The 18,179-nt window shown below is 33.3% G+C and overlaps 1 protein-coding gene across 1 annotated transcript; it reads right to left on the bottom strand.

The window, feature by feature from the left end:
- Positions 1-654: 654 nt before the first annotated feature.
- LOC108481005 (uncharacterized) lies at positions 655-3,204 on the bottom strand. Its single transcript, XM_017784164.2, has 3 exons — positions 3,050-3,204; positions 1,126-1,311; positions 655-945 (listed from the first exon to the last, which is right to left on the bottom strand). Exons 2-3 carry the CDS (start codon positions 1,294-1,296, stop codon positions 874-876), a joined length of 243 nt encoding a protein of 80 aa, XP_017639653.1. The 5' UTR covers positions 1,297-1,311; positions 3,050-3,204; the 3' UTR covers positions 655-873.
- Positions 3,205-18,179: the final 14,975 nt, after the last annotated feature.

Below are 18,179 nucleotides of genomic sequence, written 5' to 3'. Positions count from 1 at the left end.
TCCTCTTTGATCGACAAGAACCAGACCCAATCATGGTGGTAAGACAAGAAAATGATAACTTAAAAATGGTCAAGCGAGAGTTCAAGTGCAATTAAGGACAGGAAATGTACAAGCATTAATTAAAGTAGAAAAACCACTCAGCCCATGACTCACGACCTCATTATAGAATGGCAACGCTTTTATTCTGAAATGTATTACTAATGAAACTTTATGGTTGCAAGCTATAGCGATGATCTTTTGGCAAGTAAATTAATCATTTCAAGATTAACACTTGCGAAGCTGCACTATATAGAGCAGAGACAGAACAATGAGGCGTATCTTAAGCAGTGAAGAAGTGACAACCCACTGGAAGCTATTGCCTCTAACGCATGATATCAATGCCATAATGAATCAATTTCAACATATACAGCGTTCGGAACAGTGGCACGATGGTAGCAAATTAGCTATATCAATGGCAAAGAAAGCTCTGACTTATACCCAGAACAATAATGCTTTGGGCTAACATTTCCTATTAGTGTATTAAGTAACGAAAAAAAAATATCCAAGTATATTTTTTACACTCCTTTGTCCACCTCATTATGCATGTCTTTTAAGTCACACCTTATTTGACACACGGAAAGCTTCATAGTAAATGGTTTTCTACTTTCCATCATGTCTGGTATATAATCCAATTTATTGCTACTCTTTGAAGTGACAGGAATTGGTTTAAGCTACATTGAGCATCTTTCTCCAAAATTTCAACCAACCGCAAGAAAAAAAAAATACAAATGAATGTTCTCTGTAGCTACAACCTAATGCACATCATCTTACTAGAAGTGATGAACTAGAAGAATGATGCATAAATTCAACATTCATCTTTAAAGAAAACCCACATTACTTCCTTCCCCTGTTAAGCCTCTGCAAGTGGTAATTAATGCTGCCCCATGGCTTCCTATTCTTGGTAGACTGCAACAAAGTACACAAACTGTTTGTGTAAGTCAATCATGTATGTAAGATTTCAGAGAAAAACATGTATTCCAGAGGCAGATAAGAATTGCACAATTAGGGTTCAAGATGAAAATAATGATGTAAACAGTAAAAGTAATTAAGGAGGTTAGGGCATTAAGTGAAACCATAGTTACAAACCTGAGCATCCATGCAAGCACTCAAAAGATCCTTCTGCCGGACGCATTTTTCATCATTAACCTTGTTAAGAGCCATGCAATTTAGGAATGATATCATTTCCTTCATGCAAGGTTTTGTAAGAGAGCCAAATTTCTTTGGATTTATATAAAGCGCATCAGCTTTGCGGCCCATTGTTTATGACTACGTCTACATGAGCAAAACAAAACCAATGTTACTTCCTTTTAATTAACTCCTAGTCACATGAAACTGGTTAACAGGAAAGTTGCAAAAGCTAAAAGACGGCTAAAACAGACAATTTCTTAACAGCTGGATAAGCATGAGAGCAACAATGCATGTATACGTAACAGATTCATAATGCTTCAGATGGTAAAAACAAATACATATACATATAAAGCAATTATAGTTTACAAAAATGCATGGCATGTTACATTGGTGGTCAATAGCATATAATAGAGAGAGATCACAAAATCAACACTTGCTAAGCATAACAAGTTCCTTAAGCTTATGTAGCCAACCTGGCGTGGTTTCGGGGGAAAACAGCAGTAAATGAACAGAATTAGAACTGAAAAACAAGTAGAAGTTGGAACACTAGAAAACTTAGGGTTATAAAAGAATTTCTAGTTTCTCTCTTCCAATTCAAAGAAAATAATAATAATAATGCCGCGGCTGTAAATATTTTACAGCTTATTTATACTATTGCTACAAATAAAGTTTTAACCCAAGCTTTAGATTTAAACCATAAAGATATCTTATAATCTAGCCTTAGCTTTAAACCTTAAAAGGTAACTTAAATTTAAAATGATTTTGGACAGTGAAGAATGCACACTGAAAGCACTAATGGCTGCTCTGAAAATGTGATGGTGTGCAACTTGACTTAAAATTTGTAATTACAGATCTTCCAAGGCCTCTGCGGCCTCTAGAACTAAATAAATCATTTATGTATTATAGGAAACAAATTATATATAGGATTCAGAATTCATTTAGTTTATCATTGTTGGTTGAATTGAAAGAAAGAGTAGAAAACTAGAACGATGGTAACAGAAAGGAGCTCTGAGGCAGCAGCAGAAAGCTAGTGTGAAGGGGAAGTGTACAGAATAGAATGTTGTAAGAGAGGGGAACACAGAGTGTCAGGCTTGAGGGGAAGCATTGACTACAGACAAAGTTTAACCTTACAAAGAAACGGGTACGTATTTCCCACAGACTACTACCCTGCCTGCTCATTACATAAACTTATTGATATGTGCCAACAATCTCAATATAAAAGTGCACATATTTATTAAACTAACAGAAGCAGAACAGAACAGCTCGCTTTAACCGTGAGAATGAAAAACAAATATCAGTATGCTTTGTAATTAGCATCACAAGTTGCTCTCTTCTCAAACTTACCAACATATGGAAAGCTCTGTCTTCTAATGAATCCCTAGTATCACATACATGATCCATAAATAAAAAAAGATGACTCGTCTTTACACATTTAACACACTTAACAGAGCAGTACATTGTTTCACGGATTGACGTCAAGATGCAATTTCTTCTCAGCAAAGTGGGTATGGGATAATAAATCACGTTTATGTTAGATCAATTAGCTTGTGAAGATGTTTTTTTTTTTTCCAAATAAAATTCCTAAACTACCCATAAACCGCAACTCAAACCCCTAAAATAGACAGTACCGACTGAGCTAAATAACTTAACAGCTACACATCTATAATCAGATTCTCCAAATTTATCCGAAAAACTAAAAAATGAAACTAAAGCGAAGATTAGTTCCATCAAACAATCTCCATTAAAATAATTCCAGGAAACGAACTTTGATTTGAACATAGATACGATTATTATTCAACTAATTAGAAGTAAAAACATAAAAAATTAACAGAGAAATTGAAAAATAAAAAGTAAAAACGAGAAATTAGACAAGGGAACCTACCGGATCGGCAGCCTTCAACGGCGAACACGTTAAAGAGAGGGAACGGAACGATCCACCTCGATCTTTAAGACTTAGGGCTTATTTCTTTTATCCTTGTTTCACAAAGTGTTTTATGAAACTAGGTGGGCCGTTGGATCCAAATACCAAAAATACAAAAGGGACAGCATAGGCCAACTATGTGAATCTTCTAGCCCCAAAAAAGTTCTAGTCCCCGAGATTATTAAAAAACACTTTCAAGGCTCTAAGCTCCACACATTCTCTATATTGTTTTTATTTTATATTTATCGTATGAAAATTAAATTTATAATAAATATAATATAATATTTAAAAATATATATTAAATTATTGTATTAATATTTAGTACACTGATAATTTATATTTTTATTTCACAAGTATTTTTAAAAATTGTTAATCTTATTTGTAGAGTCTAAAATTTTATTGGCAATATACTAAATATTTTTCTTAAATTATTTAGATTAAGTTATTTATGCCTACAACGTCTTGACTCAATAAACAAAAACATGATGTTGGTACGGGAGTCTAAGTTTGATGACAAATAAACTCATCCCCTCTCCTATTATTAAAAACTACAAAATAAGAAAAAAACTAAATTATTAAATATCAAATTAAAAAAAACATAAATTTTGGTATAAAAATATAAAAGCATATAATAAAACTAAAAGAGCTTGAATTTATCATTTACAATTTATTATTGAGTCGAATGTAACTCTTATATCACTGCATCAATAATTTCCTTGACAATAATAAAATTTTAAAAAAGAAATTGTTATAGTAATAATTATAGTTTTTAAATAGGACTTTAATAAATCATTTTTAGAGAGATTTTTCTTTTCTTTTTATTTTATCACCACACATGTGAATGATTTGAGGCTAATAAATGATACTGTCTTGTCTGAAAAAGATCATACATAATCCCATTCATGAGTGCCATGAATGTGACCATTGCTTTTGGATTATTTTTCGATGATAGTTTATGTGTGTATTTTTATTGAATCTAGACTAACCTTCATTTAGTTCTAATTAAAAGAAATATTTGGATTTATTATGTTTATTTTCAAATTTATTAATTTGTGTAATAAACATTGACATTATCAACTACCTAAAAGCAAACTTGTACAGATTACTGTAAAAACTCAATCATCCATTAAAACCAATAGAAAATAAAATAGCAATCAGTGTTACACCAGCAACCCAGGTGACAGGTGTTAAATTATTTTAAAAATTAAATTCAGGGTCAAATTGTAATTCTAGCCCTTTTACTATACTTATATTAAAATTTAATCTTTCTATTTTAATTTGATATAATTTAATTTTTTTCAATGCCATTAATTAATCAAAGTAGTTAATCCTATTAACTATTGTGATTAAAATATTGATATCAACTTTCTTCTCAAGATAATTAGCAATGAATAGACGTACCATTTTTCTATTATAATAGGTACGTATTAAATTAATTTGTTTCGATTACCATTTTATATTTATCGATATACTTAAAAAGTAATTAATATATGCATATTTAGAAATAAATATCTAATGAAATATAAAGTATACATCAATCATATAATATAATATATACTCATTAATTATGTAAAATATTTTTTGTCAACTATTTTTATTATTTATTACTTTTTTCTATTTTAAAGTTTACAAGGTAAAACATTAAATTTATGATTCATTTTTTGCAACCTTTGGTATGTTAAAGCAATCGAGGGAGCAAATATAAAATAACTTAAAGCAGAATGAGGGAGGGACTAATTTGAAAATAAAACAAAATTTACTAGGATGCCTCAAGTAGCAATAAAACCAAAGAACACTAAAAGAGCATTCAGCTTAGTTAATTTTTCTTCTTTCACGCATAGAACAAATGGAAAATGCTACCCTATTTATTGCTTTGGTAAGTTGGCTTAAACTAATCTGTTAAGGCTAGATGCATGTACTAATTCATGGATAAGGTTAAATAAGGATAAGTTTAGATAATAATAGTATTTATCTGTAAGACTATAAAAGAAATGGGAATAATCTAGAAAACAAAGAGAAGTCGGTTGTGACTTCAACACTCCCCTCAACGATTTCTCTCCTTCATTGTTGCTCTTGAGATTATTCCAAATTGTTTTCGAAATGCTTCAAGTTTGGGTCAACTGAGTCTTTTGGTAAATAAATCAACGACTTGTTCTTCAATGCAAATGTGTTCATCTTGATTTGGTCGTTAAGTACTTTGTCACGAATGTAGTGATAGTGTATTTTTGCATGCTTTATCCGCGCGCATGAAAGATCGGATTCTCTGCCAGTCGAATTGCTGATTGATTATCGCAATACTCAACTGGTTGGTTTAGATCTTTCAAAAGTTGTACCAACCAAGTACCTTCCTGAGCTGCAGTTGTCGTTGCTATGTACTCAGCTTTTATGCTTGATAGTGACACTGTAGGTTATCTCTTGCTACACCTAGAAACAGTAGTGGATCCCAGGTTGAAAGCATATCCAGTGAATGATTGACATGTGTCATGGTCACCAGTATAACCCACGCCAGTATAATCCACATCACAATGTCCTACTGATTCACACGACGTCTTGCTCTCATTATGTAAACCATACTCAGGTGTGCCTTTGACGTACCTCTTTATCCAACGAACAACTTTTAAATGAGGTTTCTTTGGGCATCATTTAAGCTTATTGGCTATTTTACCTATCTAATCTAAAAAAATTTAATATTTATAAAAATAACCCTAATTCAAAAATATTCACCAAAATGACTTGAAATAAACAGTAAATTTAGGTTTTGGGAACCATTGGCCGACACCACCTCGTGTTTTGGCCCCATCATTACCTGATGATTGTGTCAAGCTTTAAAAAAATGAATTTTTTGAGTTTGGGAACCCAATGGCCGGCAACCAGGGTATTTTTTTAAATCGTATTATATTGGTATACAAAAATACCAATATTTGAAAAAATTTTGGTTCTGGCAAGGGACATTTAAAAAAAATTTTTTGGGTGCTGGCTAATAGATGGTCGGCATCAGGTACATATTTCAACTCCCAAGTCACTTTTTTTTATTATTTTGGGACACTGATGGCCGATACCAATGTCATTTAAAAAAAAAATTGGTGCTGGCAAGTAGATGGCCGGCACCAAGTACATTTTTGACTCTCAATGCAATTTTTTTTTTTACTTTGGAACACTGATGGCTGATACCACCTTTTTCAAGTCCCAATTGTATTATTTCTTTAGAATATTTGTATTTTTTTATATCTGTAAATTTAATGTAGTTGTTTAGGATTTAAGGTTTCATTTTATATTTTTGTGTATTAATTTCTTAGAATGTTTGTATTTTTTGTATTTGTAAATTTAATTTAGTCCGTATTATATGTAGTTTGAATTTAAAATTTTCATGTATTAATTTTACCCATTTGTTTGTAGTTTGTTGGGTGCTTAAATTCAATTTAGTCTATGTTATATATAGTTTAAATTTTAAAATTTGGTGCACTAATTTCATCTATCTGTTTGTAGTTTGTTTGGGTGTTTAAATTTAATTTAGTCCGTATTATATGTAGTTTGAATTTAAAATTTTCGTATTAATTTTACCTATCTGTTTATAGTTTGTTGGGTGTTTAATTTAATTTAGTGTGTATTATTTTTGTTTGAATTTTATATTTTGTGTATTAATATTCTAGACTGTTTGTATTTTATTGTATCTAAATTCAATTTGTTGTGTACTATTACTTATTCAATTATATTTTTATTAATTATTTTGAAGTTATTTATTCAAACAAATAATTATTTTAAAGAAACTAAATTAATATTAAAAAATGAATAATTACAAAAAAGTAAATATTTACAGATAAAAATCAAAATTGTCGTGATCTCGGCGACGTCCCTGGCACTAGCGTGTAACGGTCTGGCTACCTCTATCGGCAATGTCGTGCACCTTGCTGAGGCATTTGATAGTTACTCGGTCTGGCCCCCGGTGTCCCGACCGGTGTACTTAGAAAAGTAGTATATCATATACATCATAATCGGGAGTTAAGGGGTATTGCATGACCGGAGGTGCCGATGGAAAATATCCTCATTAATAGGTGTACGTGCTTCCTGATCGAGCTCCAAGTGGTATGAGGACAATCCAGACCGTGTCGAATGTTGAGGCTTGGGGTTGTCACCAAAAACATCCTCAAACGATAGAGGAAATTAGGCCTCGTACTCAAGATCGAAGTTCGAGGTAGAATCAATTTCAGTGTTTCCAAATGGCGAAACCTGATTACGGTGAAGTCGTGCGTTCTTCTGTTGCCATCGGGAAAATTTTAGTTGCGTGTCTTCTGGGATCAACATATAACGACCTTGGAATATAAAGGGCTTCTCGTGTGCCATATACCATTCTGTGTACTCGCACGTAGGAGAGAACCCTCCCTCTAAGACATACAAGAAAGGGCGCCTTGAGTGTCGATCATTCCACAGAAAGATATATTGTTCATGTTTTTTCGCCCAATTTAAAGCGTCCCGACCCAAACCCTTTTTGTCCATTCCGTGGGCTTTTTTTATGTCGACGAGAAGGTTCGGGATAAGTTGTGCGCAATTGAACTGCCTCAATACCCGACCTCCATCGTGCCACTCCACCATATAGAAATGAATCAATAGAACATTTGACACGAACAGCTGTTACTGGCCGATAACCCATGATGGTATGAGCGCCGCGACCCTTCCTCAACATATAACATCCATAGAAACTGCATAGTATAGACAACAGGTTATTAGTTAATTTTTTTGTGCAATTATTGTATTTAAAAAAGAAAGATTCGAAAGCATATTTTACGCCATCCCTAGAATGAGTCTCTATCATCATACGGTACACAGGTATGATGAACGATCGCTCGGTTCCCGGTACAGTTTCCCATCTAAAAAAACAAATAAATTATCATATTATTTTTTTCCATGAAAAAATAAGTATACTATGCTATATAATTAAAAAACAGATGGCAAAATTGAACTATATATTTATCTATTCAGGAGTGGCCAAACATACGGTTGGTGGCTCACTGATGCCAGAAATGACATTCGGTATAACGCCTAAAACTGCAGTAGAAGGTAGCAACCGCCCATTCTTAAACTACTTTGTCACTCAACAAAGCTCGCGGTATAAGCATGCCAATACTGCAGAACCCCAACTAAATCTTCCGGCAAGCTCAAGATCCTCTATAAAGGGAGATACATGATATGGACTTTATTTTAATTGACATCTAGCAACAGTATCCCACCTATAAGTTGCAGAATGAACGCTCTTGCAGCATAGATAATGTCTATTTGAGTTAGACTGCTCGGAAGATGTTGGAAGTTTTCTCTTAACCACGTAAATTTAATATAGGTTAATCGTCATTCCTCATCGTTGGGGACACTCTTCCAAGTAACAGCTCGCAAGTGCCCTAAGGATCGAGCATTTTTTCAAGCCCGATCACTACTTTGTCGTTTATAGACAACCCCAGTTGGACTGCTACGTTTTACAATGTAATAGTTGCCTCCCTATATGGGAGGTGGAATGTATGTGTCTTTTGGCGCCATCTTTCAACTAAGGCCGATATAAAATCAGCCCGCAACTTAGATATCTGAATGTACGCAGCTACATCAAAACCCACAACGTTCAAATATGACAAAACTCTTCGATCGGAAAAATAACCGGGATCATGCAACCAAGGTATCACAATTCGGTACTGATCCTGCATTTATAGTAAATATAGAATATTATATTTCTTGTTTAAAAAAGAATTTAAATGAATATTTAAAATTAAATGAGACATTTTTCTTCTCGTTTACCTTATTCATATTTTTAGCAATGTGGTTGTTGTCATTTAAAAGAATATTAGGATTAGGATCCATGGAGTGATCGACGATGGTCAGCGATGGTTGACGATGAACGACGATTGTCGGAAGTGTTTGGAGGTGATCGGTGGTCATAAGTCAGCGAAAGACGGTGACGGTCGACAGTTAACGACGATGGCCAACAGTGAGCGGCTGTTATCGGTGGTGGTCGGTGGTTTTGGGTTGAAGTATCCCATCTATAGTGGGGGACCATAGTGACTGAGCAGGGGTAAAATTGGAAAAAAAACATGTTTTAAGTACTATCCCGTTGGGTCGCGTCGCATCAGGCCTGCTTGTGCCGACCAATGGAAGGCTGAATGGGCCCTGGTCAATGACACTAACGTAGGCCTGACACAGGCCCTATCCTTTCAACTTTTTTTTTTCATTTCATTTCCATTTCCATTTCCATTTCATTTAAATTATTTTTTTCCATTTAATTTTTTTTTTCATTTCAATTTTTTTCCATTTCAGTTTTTGTTTCCATTTCAATTTATAATTTATTTTCATTTAAACTTTCATTCCATTTCATAATCATCATTCATTTCATATTCATTTAACATTTCATTTCATTTCATTAATTATTTTTCCATTTAATTTTTTTCTAATATATAAATTTTTTTCATATTAATCACAAGTAATCTCATTTCAATTTATCTTTATTCAATTCAATTTTTTTCAATTCATTTCATATTTTTTCATATTAATTAAAAGTAGTCTTAATACTGGGCCATTTAAAATTTTTCATATCTTATTTAAATTGAAATTTAAATATCATTCAATTCAAAATTTTAAATTTCATTTAAATTCAAAATTTTTCTCATTTCAATTTTCTTTTTTAGGTTTTTTAGGCCTGACCTATTGGGTCACATTGTAGTAGGCCTAATGTCTACAGGCTGTTGGTGCCGGCCACTGAAAGCCCATTTACCAAGGTTGTCGCAGGCCTGTCCATTCATTTTTTTTTCATTTCTATTTCCATTTCATTTCCATTTTCATTTTCATTTCCATTTCATTTAAATTATCTTTTTTTCCATTTAAATTTTTTTCTCATTTCATTTAAATTATCTTTCTTTCCATTTAAATTTAATTTTTGTTTCTCATTTCATTTAAATTATCTTTTTTCCTTTTAAATTTAATTTTTTTCTCATTTCATTTAAATTATTTTTTCCATTTAAATTTAATTTTTTCTCATTTCATTTAAATTATCTTTCTTTCCATTTTAATTTACGTTTTTTTCATATTAATTTTTCTCTTATTGCAATTTGTTTCATTTAATGTGTTTTAAATTAAATATGTATGTATGTTGTATTATAATTTAATGTGTTTTAAAATAAATATGTATGTATATTGTATTATAATTTAATGTGCTCTAAATTAAATATGCATGTAAATTGTATTATAATTTAATGTGTTTTAAATTAGGAATAAGAAAAAATATGTATTAATAATTATATTTAATCAACTATATAATTTAAATAAAGTATATCATTTGTATAATTTTTCATATTTTTACAATGTTTTTACAAGAACATGCGCTCAATAATATATTATTCGTCATCTTCGAGTCCGACATTACGAGACGATTGATCGAAAACATAGACACAATGTGGGCAAGTTGATCGGTTGTGTCCGAATGTTCGATACACAGTGCACAGTTTGGGTTCCCCCGTCTCCCTAAAGTCCATGTCATTTCAAATTCTCGTCGATTGTGGTTGACCTTTAGGATGTTTACGGAGACTACGGTCAGGCACCATCTTGAAAACAGGCTGTAGAACTTCCCAGTTTGAGACATCGGGGATTACAGAAAATTCGCTCCCCCATATATGCAATGTGCGTTGCAATGTGTAGATCTCGTCTATGAATTGTTCAACATTTAAGTTTGCTTTCGCACACACTGTATGAACATGTGCATACAGATGTCGAACAGTCTGAAATATCCCGCACTCGCAACACCTGTTTCACAGATCAACTGCGTACGACCTAGGTGGAAAACCCGAACGACGGCCGATGTACTCTTGAACTCGGAAAGTCTCCAAGTTGCGTGAATACAATTTTGCATTCATTGTTTGTGTACGTCGACTATTTACTGCCATGACCTCTTGAATGGCCTTAACATACATGTGCCCGGCCTCGATTTGCTTAGCTTGTCTTAACCCCATCCTAGGTATCAATGTGGTCAACTTATCGAATATTGCCGAGAAAACAGCAAAAGTCGACAGATGAAGTGTGCACCTCAATACAAAGTTGACCTCTTCTACCATGTTGGTCGTCATTTGCCCATACCGAAACCCCTCATTGTAACTTTGAGTCCATTGCCAATTCCCCATGCTACCCAACCATGTCTAGGTATTTGTTGGTAAAGATGACATATAAGATTCAAGCATCGTGAACCTCTACTTGAATCTTCGCAGTTCTAACTCATAAACTGCATATGCAATTTGAAATCAGTATTTTAAAAACTTACAAGCTCAAAAAATTTGAAAAGAAATTTTTTAAATAAATACAAACAATATTTTTTACCCATGTTCACAAGTTCTTTTTTCCAATCTTTATTCTTATAATCTCTGTGAAAGTTTACCGTGATGTGTCAGATGCAATAAACAGACCTCCACGGAACCCTCGATCGTCTTATTGCAGTAAGTAATCCTTTTGATCTATCTGATATAAGGCAAATGTTGTCTTTTCTAACAATATGCTCCCACAAATTTCTGAGAAAGAATTCCCAAGACTCGAAGCACTCACGCTCCACGATGGCGAAAGTGATCGGAAGTAAATTTTGGTTGTTATCTTGTGCAACAGTAATCAGGAGTATTTTCGTGTATTTGCCATACAACCAGGTCTCGTCCACCTGCACCATCGGCTTGCAGTGAAGGAAGGTTCTAACACACGACTCGAACGTCTAAAATAATCAGTGAAAAACTCATTTTCCTGATTGTATCTTCCCGTTCAGGCCTTTATATGGCAGTGTTTGCAAATCATTCGCTGTCTCGAGCATCATACAACTTTTGCATTGCCATTTTCTTTGCCCACCATGCCTTTCGGTACGATACTTTTTACTTGAATCAAGCTTGCATGTCCGCAATAAGGACCGACACCTGAATGGTGAGTGACTCTTTCACCAAAGGGATGATGTAGTTACATACAGTTTTTACATCTAACTTTCGATGGTCTTACGAAAAACGAGTTGACGTGCATGTATGTGGACTTTATAGTTTCCTTATCATCCACATCTGTACCTGCTGCATTAATGCGGCTCAAACACGCCAGTTACAACCACTTGAGGCTTTCCAACATCCTCTTACATACAAAGACTGTGTCGACTTCTTTACTTTATAATCCATACCTAACTTCAAGCTAAGTTGTTTTATAGCATGTAAACAGTTTTTTTTGTTATCGAATTGTTGTCCTACGAACAACTCTTCATCGTCGAATTTATCATCAAGTAGGTGAGCCGACACAATGTTTGTATATTTTGGGAACTCGTGTACAAGAGTCGCATCAGGATCCACGTCGGTCATGAAGGACCCTAGATTATTTATTATAACTATAGCAGGGCCCGTGTTCTCGGCCGAATAGGGGTTTGCATTTTCACCCTCCACCGGCCCTTCCTCGTCCATATCTTCAAGGATGTCATCCAAATCGGGGTCACTAAAATTATCGTTGGGATTACGGTGGGACTGATCATCATTATCAAACCCTTAATCACCATTTTCTATGGTGGCCAACACCTTTTGATAGATCTCTAGATGAGTCACGAGTTTGAGATGTTATACGAACATCCATCGATGTTTGGATTTTCAGGAGTTGGCTCCACAACCCGATTGATCTTCCCAGGAGATGTTAAGATCAAAATCAATTCCAAAGCGTTGGCTTGCTAGAATTTCAACTTAAATGAGATCCGATTGAGCTATCTCCCCAAACAACTCAACCAGGCTGGGATTTTTTATCTTCAAGGGGAAATAAATTGCTATCATTTTCACTAGTTCATCATCATCGTCAAGCTCCATTTCTGAGAACTTGAGCGAATCTGTTAAAACCAGAAATTTGTAAAACAGTCCCAACATTTGCTTTCCACAACGGGTTGCTATCTTTGTAGTGATTTTTTATTTTAAATCCACCAGCGAAACACGCTTGTTGAATCTCATTCTTTTTTTTTCGACTTTGAAATACACAGCCTTTTTCAGTTGTATTTATCATTTCTTCATCAAAATGAACATAAACAAACAAAATTTGGGAACTCATTTTAAAAAAAAATTGCTTTCTTTTCAACAAAGAAAAAACTAATATTTTTAATCTTCATTTTCAACTAATAAATCAAACAAAAAAGCAAACAAAAACTCAAATGGAAGACAAAACACCTCTACATATATCTGATAAATTTAGTGCCCGCCATCTGATTCCCAAAATTAAGAAAACTATTTTTTTTAATATTTGGTGCCTGCCATTAGTGCTCCAAGATAAGAAAAAATATTTTTTTTCATGTGATAAAGTTGGTGCCAGCCATCGGTGTCCTAAAACCAAAAAAAAAAATTATTTTCTAGACCTGAAAAAGGTAGTGCCGGCCATCAATGTCCCAAAGAAAAAAATTACATTAGAACCTAAAAAAATGTACTTGGTGTCAACCATCTACTGCCCAACACCCAAAATATTTTTTTAATTGACATTTCTGCCTTCCATCAGTGTCCCAAAGTAAAAAAAATTGCGAAAAATGTACTTGGTGCCGGTCATCTACTGGCCAACACCCAATTTTTTTTTTAATTGACACTGGTGCCGGCCATAAGTGTCCCAAAATTAAAGAAAAAAGTGTCTTAAGAGCGAAAATATGTACCTGGTGCCGACCATCTACTGGCCAGCACCCAAATTTTTTTTTTAAATATATCTGATGCTGGCCATTACATGACCAGAACCATTTTTTTTTCAAATACTGGTATATTTGTATACCAGTATGATATGATTTTAAAAAGAATACTCTGGTGCTGGCCATTGGATTCCTAAACTCAAAAAATTCATTTTTTTAAATCCTGACACAATCATCAGGTAATGATGGGGCCAAAACACGAGGTGTTGCCGGCCATTGGGTTCCTAAAACCCAAATTTACTATTCATTTCAGGTCATTTTGATGAAAGTTTTTGAACTAAGGTTATTTTTGTAAATATTAAATTTTTTTGGGTTAGATGGGTAAAATAACCAAGCTTTTTCCTTTAACTGCACAAAGTTTTGCATTCGTCTCCACTAGTGTTGAAATTAGCTTGCAGTTTTGCATCTCATATTTTGTTAGGAGATGCTGTGCATATTTTTGCTGACCTAGGTGTTTGAAATATGTGAAACCCCATATATTTTAGGATAAAAGAATTATTTTTCCAGTTAGTTATGACTCTTTTCTGTATTTAAATTCAGTTCTTCAATTAATAAAATATAGAACAATTTTATTAAATATTCTCTTAAAAACTTTCATGGCATCTGAGCTAAGTTAAATCTCCAATAACATCATGGTTAAAATAGGCTTCACTAGAGATAAGAGATCCAACGACCAAACAGAGGTAGAACGTTCTGCCGTTGAAACAACTTCTGAGGGTACAATGACTGAAGGGTCAAAGGTGTCTCACCTCTCTTTTTAGCTGACATCTCATAAGTTGAATGACAAAAATTATCTCGAATGGTTGCAGTCCGTAAAGTTAGCAATTGATAAGCACAGAAAGCTAGGTTATTTAATTGGAGAAGTCAAGCAACCATAGGTGGACGATCCAAAGTTGAGCAGGTAGAGGTCAGAAAATTCTATGATAATTGCAGGACTTATGAATTCCATGGAAGCATCCATAGGTAAACCTTTTCTTTTTCTCCCAACTATTAAAGATGTTTGGGATGTTGTGAGAGGCACCTATTCAGATTTAGAAAACACTTTACAGATCTTTGAGTTAAAAATAAAACTCTGGAAGGCTAGACAAGGGGAAAAGGAAATTACTTTTTATTATAACAAAATGATGTCTCTTTGGAAAGAACTGGATCAGTGTTATAATGATGAATGAGAGTGTCCCCGAGATAGTGTAAAAGCTATGAAAAAAGAAGAGAATAAGCAAGCTTATTTATTTTTGGCTGGTTTAAATAAAGAATTTGATAAAGTGAGATCTCGAATCCTAAGAAAAAAAACTATTTCCAACACTCATTGAGATTTTTTCTGAGGTTAGAAGAGAGGAGACAAGGAGAAAAATACTGTTAAGGCCAGGATTTGAAGCTAATGATGATAATTCTGCCTTTGTAACTATTAAAAAAAATGATGATAGTGAAAAAAGGAAAAAAAACCTGGTACGACCACTGCAAAAAATTTTGGCACACTTGAGAAACGTGTTAGAAGCTTTATGAAAAATCGACTATGATCATGGTTCACAATCAGAAGATAGTAGAGCTTTCCAAACAACTAATGAAAATCATGAATAGCAAAGTTCTCTAGAAGAGTCTCCATTCACTAAGGAACAATTAGAGCATCTACACAAACTTTTTCAATCACTACAATTTTGGATGAATTTTTCTATTCCTAACTCATTCAATAATCTTTCTTCCTCCTTTGCCCAATTAGGTATTGATTTTTTTGTTTTTTTCAGTGTCAAGCCTTGTAAAACAAACACGTGAATCATTGATTCTGGAGCTAGTGATCATATGACTAGTAGTCATTTTCTTTTCTCAACTTGCATACCTTGTGCAAGAAACAAAAAGATCAAAGTAATAGATGGATCGTTCTCGGCAATAGTCAGGAAAAGCACTATTAAAATTTCACCTTCCTTAGTTTTACATGATGTTTTACATATGCCAAATCTAGCTTGTAATATCATATCAATAAGTAAATTTTCCCAGTCCTCGAATTGTCATGTTATATTTGACTCATTTATGTGTAAATTTCAGGACATGGTCTCAGGGAAGATGATTGGCAATGCTAAAGAATCTGGTGGAATTTACTTTCTTGATAACGACTATCTAAGTCGACCAACAACTACTCTATGTTTAAAATCTGTTTCTAGTTTTGAGAAGGTTATGATTTGGCATTATAGGCTTGGGCACCCTAATTTTTACTATTTAAAATATTTGTTACCTGATTTATTTAAAAATAAAAGTCCTTATTCATATCACTGTAATTTTGTGAATTGGATAAACATCATCAGTCATTCTTTCCACCTTAAAAATATAAAGCTTCCAAACCTTTTTCGTTAATTCATAGTGATGTTTGGGGACCTTCGAGAGTCTCAACTTTTTTAGAAAAACATTGTTTTGTCACATTTATTGATGATCATACTAACATTTGTTGGGTGTTTTTATTAAAAGATAAGTCTGAAGTTAAAAATGTGTTTCAGTCTTTTTATGCTATAGTGAAAACACAATTTGGTGTGAAAATTGAAGTATTTTGGAATGACAATGGTGGAGATTTTTTAAGTGACCGATTAGGCATTTTCTTAACCAAACATTGAATAGTCCACCAAAGCTCTTGTACAAATACACCACAACAAAATGGGATTGTAGAAAGAAAAAACTGTCATCTTTTGCCAGTAACTAAAGCCTTGATATTCACTAGTCAGGTACCACGTTATCTTTGGGGCCAAGCCTTGTTAATAGCTACATATCTAATTAATAGAATACCCAGTAAAATTCTAAACTTCTTTCAATCTTTTTAAAGATAACTTTTCCAACTTTAAATTGATCACAGATTTACCTCTCCGAGTTTTTTGGTGTACTGTTTTTGTTCATCTTCACAACCAAGGTAAACTAGATCCTAGAGCAAAAAAATGTGTATTTGTAGGATATGCTTCTAATAAAAAAGGGTTACAAATGTTATGATCCAATTGATAGGAAGACTATTGTTACCATGGATGTCACATTTGTTGAAACACAATCTTACTTTGATTCTAATCTTTAATGAAGGAATTATAGTAAGGAAGATTTAATAATTGTTCAAGAAAAGACTAGGAATATACAACATAGGAATTCTAATAATGGAGAAGGAAAATTTATGATCAATACAAAAATTAATGATGTTAATGTTGTTAATAAAAAGAAGTATGAAAGTGTAAAGTCTGATCATGAAAATAGAGAACAAACAAATGAGTTATTAGTTTACTCAAGAAAAAATCGAAATCAAGAAAATGGAATCCACCAAATTCATCACGAAGAATCCGACTCGCAAGATCTTGTCAAAAGTCCAGGTAAAACTCATAATCCAACCAATGAATTTTTTTATCTAGATATTCTAGTCACTAAAAGAAAAGGTGTTAGAAATGTTTTCAAATCTCCCATGTCTAACTTTATGTCCTATAAAGCCTTGTCTTTGACATTCTCAGCCTTTGTTTCGTGTCTCAATACTATGAAAATACCCAAAAATGTGAAAGATGCTTCATAGGTTCTTGAATGGAAGGAGGCTGTTCTAGAGGAGATATGCATTTTTAAAAAAAATAGGTACATGGAAAATAGTAAAATTACCCGTAAGAAAAAAAAAAAACCAGTAGGCTGTAAATAGGTGTTCATGACCAAATTCAAATTGGCTAGTGGCTAAAGGATACACTCAAATATACGGGATAGACTATCTTGAAACATTTGCTCCAATAGCCAAGTTAAATTCTGTTAGAGTTCTTTTATTAATTGTTGTTAATCTTGATTGGTCTTTACAACAGCTAGATATGAAGAATGCTTTCCTAAATTGGAAACTTGAAGAAGAATTTTACATGGATCCTCTTCCAGGTTTTGAAGAAAAATTTGGAACTCGAGCTTGGTTCAAACGGTTCACTCAGGTTGTTAAAAAACAAAGTTACTTACAAGGGTAAGCTGATCACACATTATTCTATCGACACTCACAAAGAGGTAGAATAGCAGTTATTATAACTTATGTTAATGATATCATTCTTAGAAGATATGATGTGGATGAAATAATATGTCTCAAGCAGCATCTAGTATTAAAGTTTGAGATCAAAGGCTTGGGTCCTTTAAAATACTTTCTTGGAATGGAAGTTGCTCAATCAAAGAATAGTCTTGTGGTCTCTCAAAAAAATATATATGTGATTGATCTTTTAAAAGAGGCTATGATAAGTGGTTGTTGCCCGGATGACACACCAATTGATCCAAATGTAAAATTCATAAATAAAGAAGGACGACTAGTTGATAAAGGGCAATACCAGAGATTAGTTGGTAAGTTAATTTACTTATCACATACAAGGTAAGACATAACTTTTGCAGTAAGCTTAGTGAGTCAATTTATGCACTCCTCAATGGAGGAACATGAAGAAGCAGTGT

This window comes from Gossypium arboreum, chromosome 1, assembly GCF_025698485.1.
Source record: "Gossypium arboreum isolate Shixiya-1 chromosome 1, ASM2569848v2, whole genome shotgun sequence".
NCBI classification, from domain to species: Eukaryota; Viridiplantae; Streptophyta; class Magnoliopsida; order Malvales; family Malvaceae; genus Gossypium; species Gossypium arboreum.
This window is presented reverse-complemented; position numbering and strand designations above follow the sequence as displayed.

What these genes read in the sequence shown, in the direction of transcription:
- LOC108481005 (XM_017784164.2), bottom strand. Translation starts at nt 1,296, where the DNA reads ATGGGCCGCAAAGCTGATGCGCTTTATATAAATCCAAAGAAATTTGGC. An exon ending in GTGCTTGCATGGATGCTCAG is followed by an intron (nt 946 to 1,125) that starts GTTTGTAACTAT and finishes ACTTTGTTGCAG; the next exon opens with TCTACCAAGAATAGGAAGCC.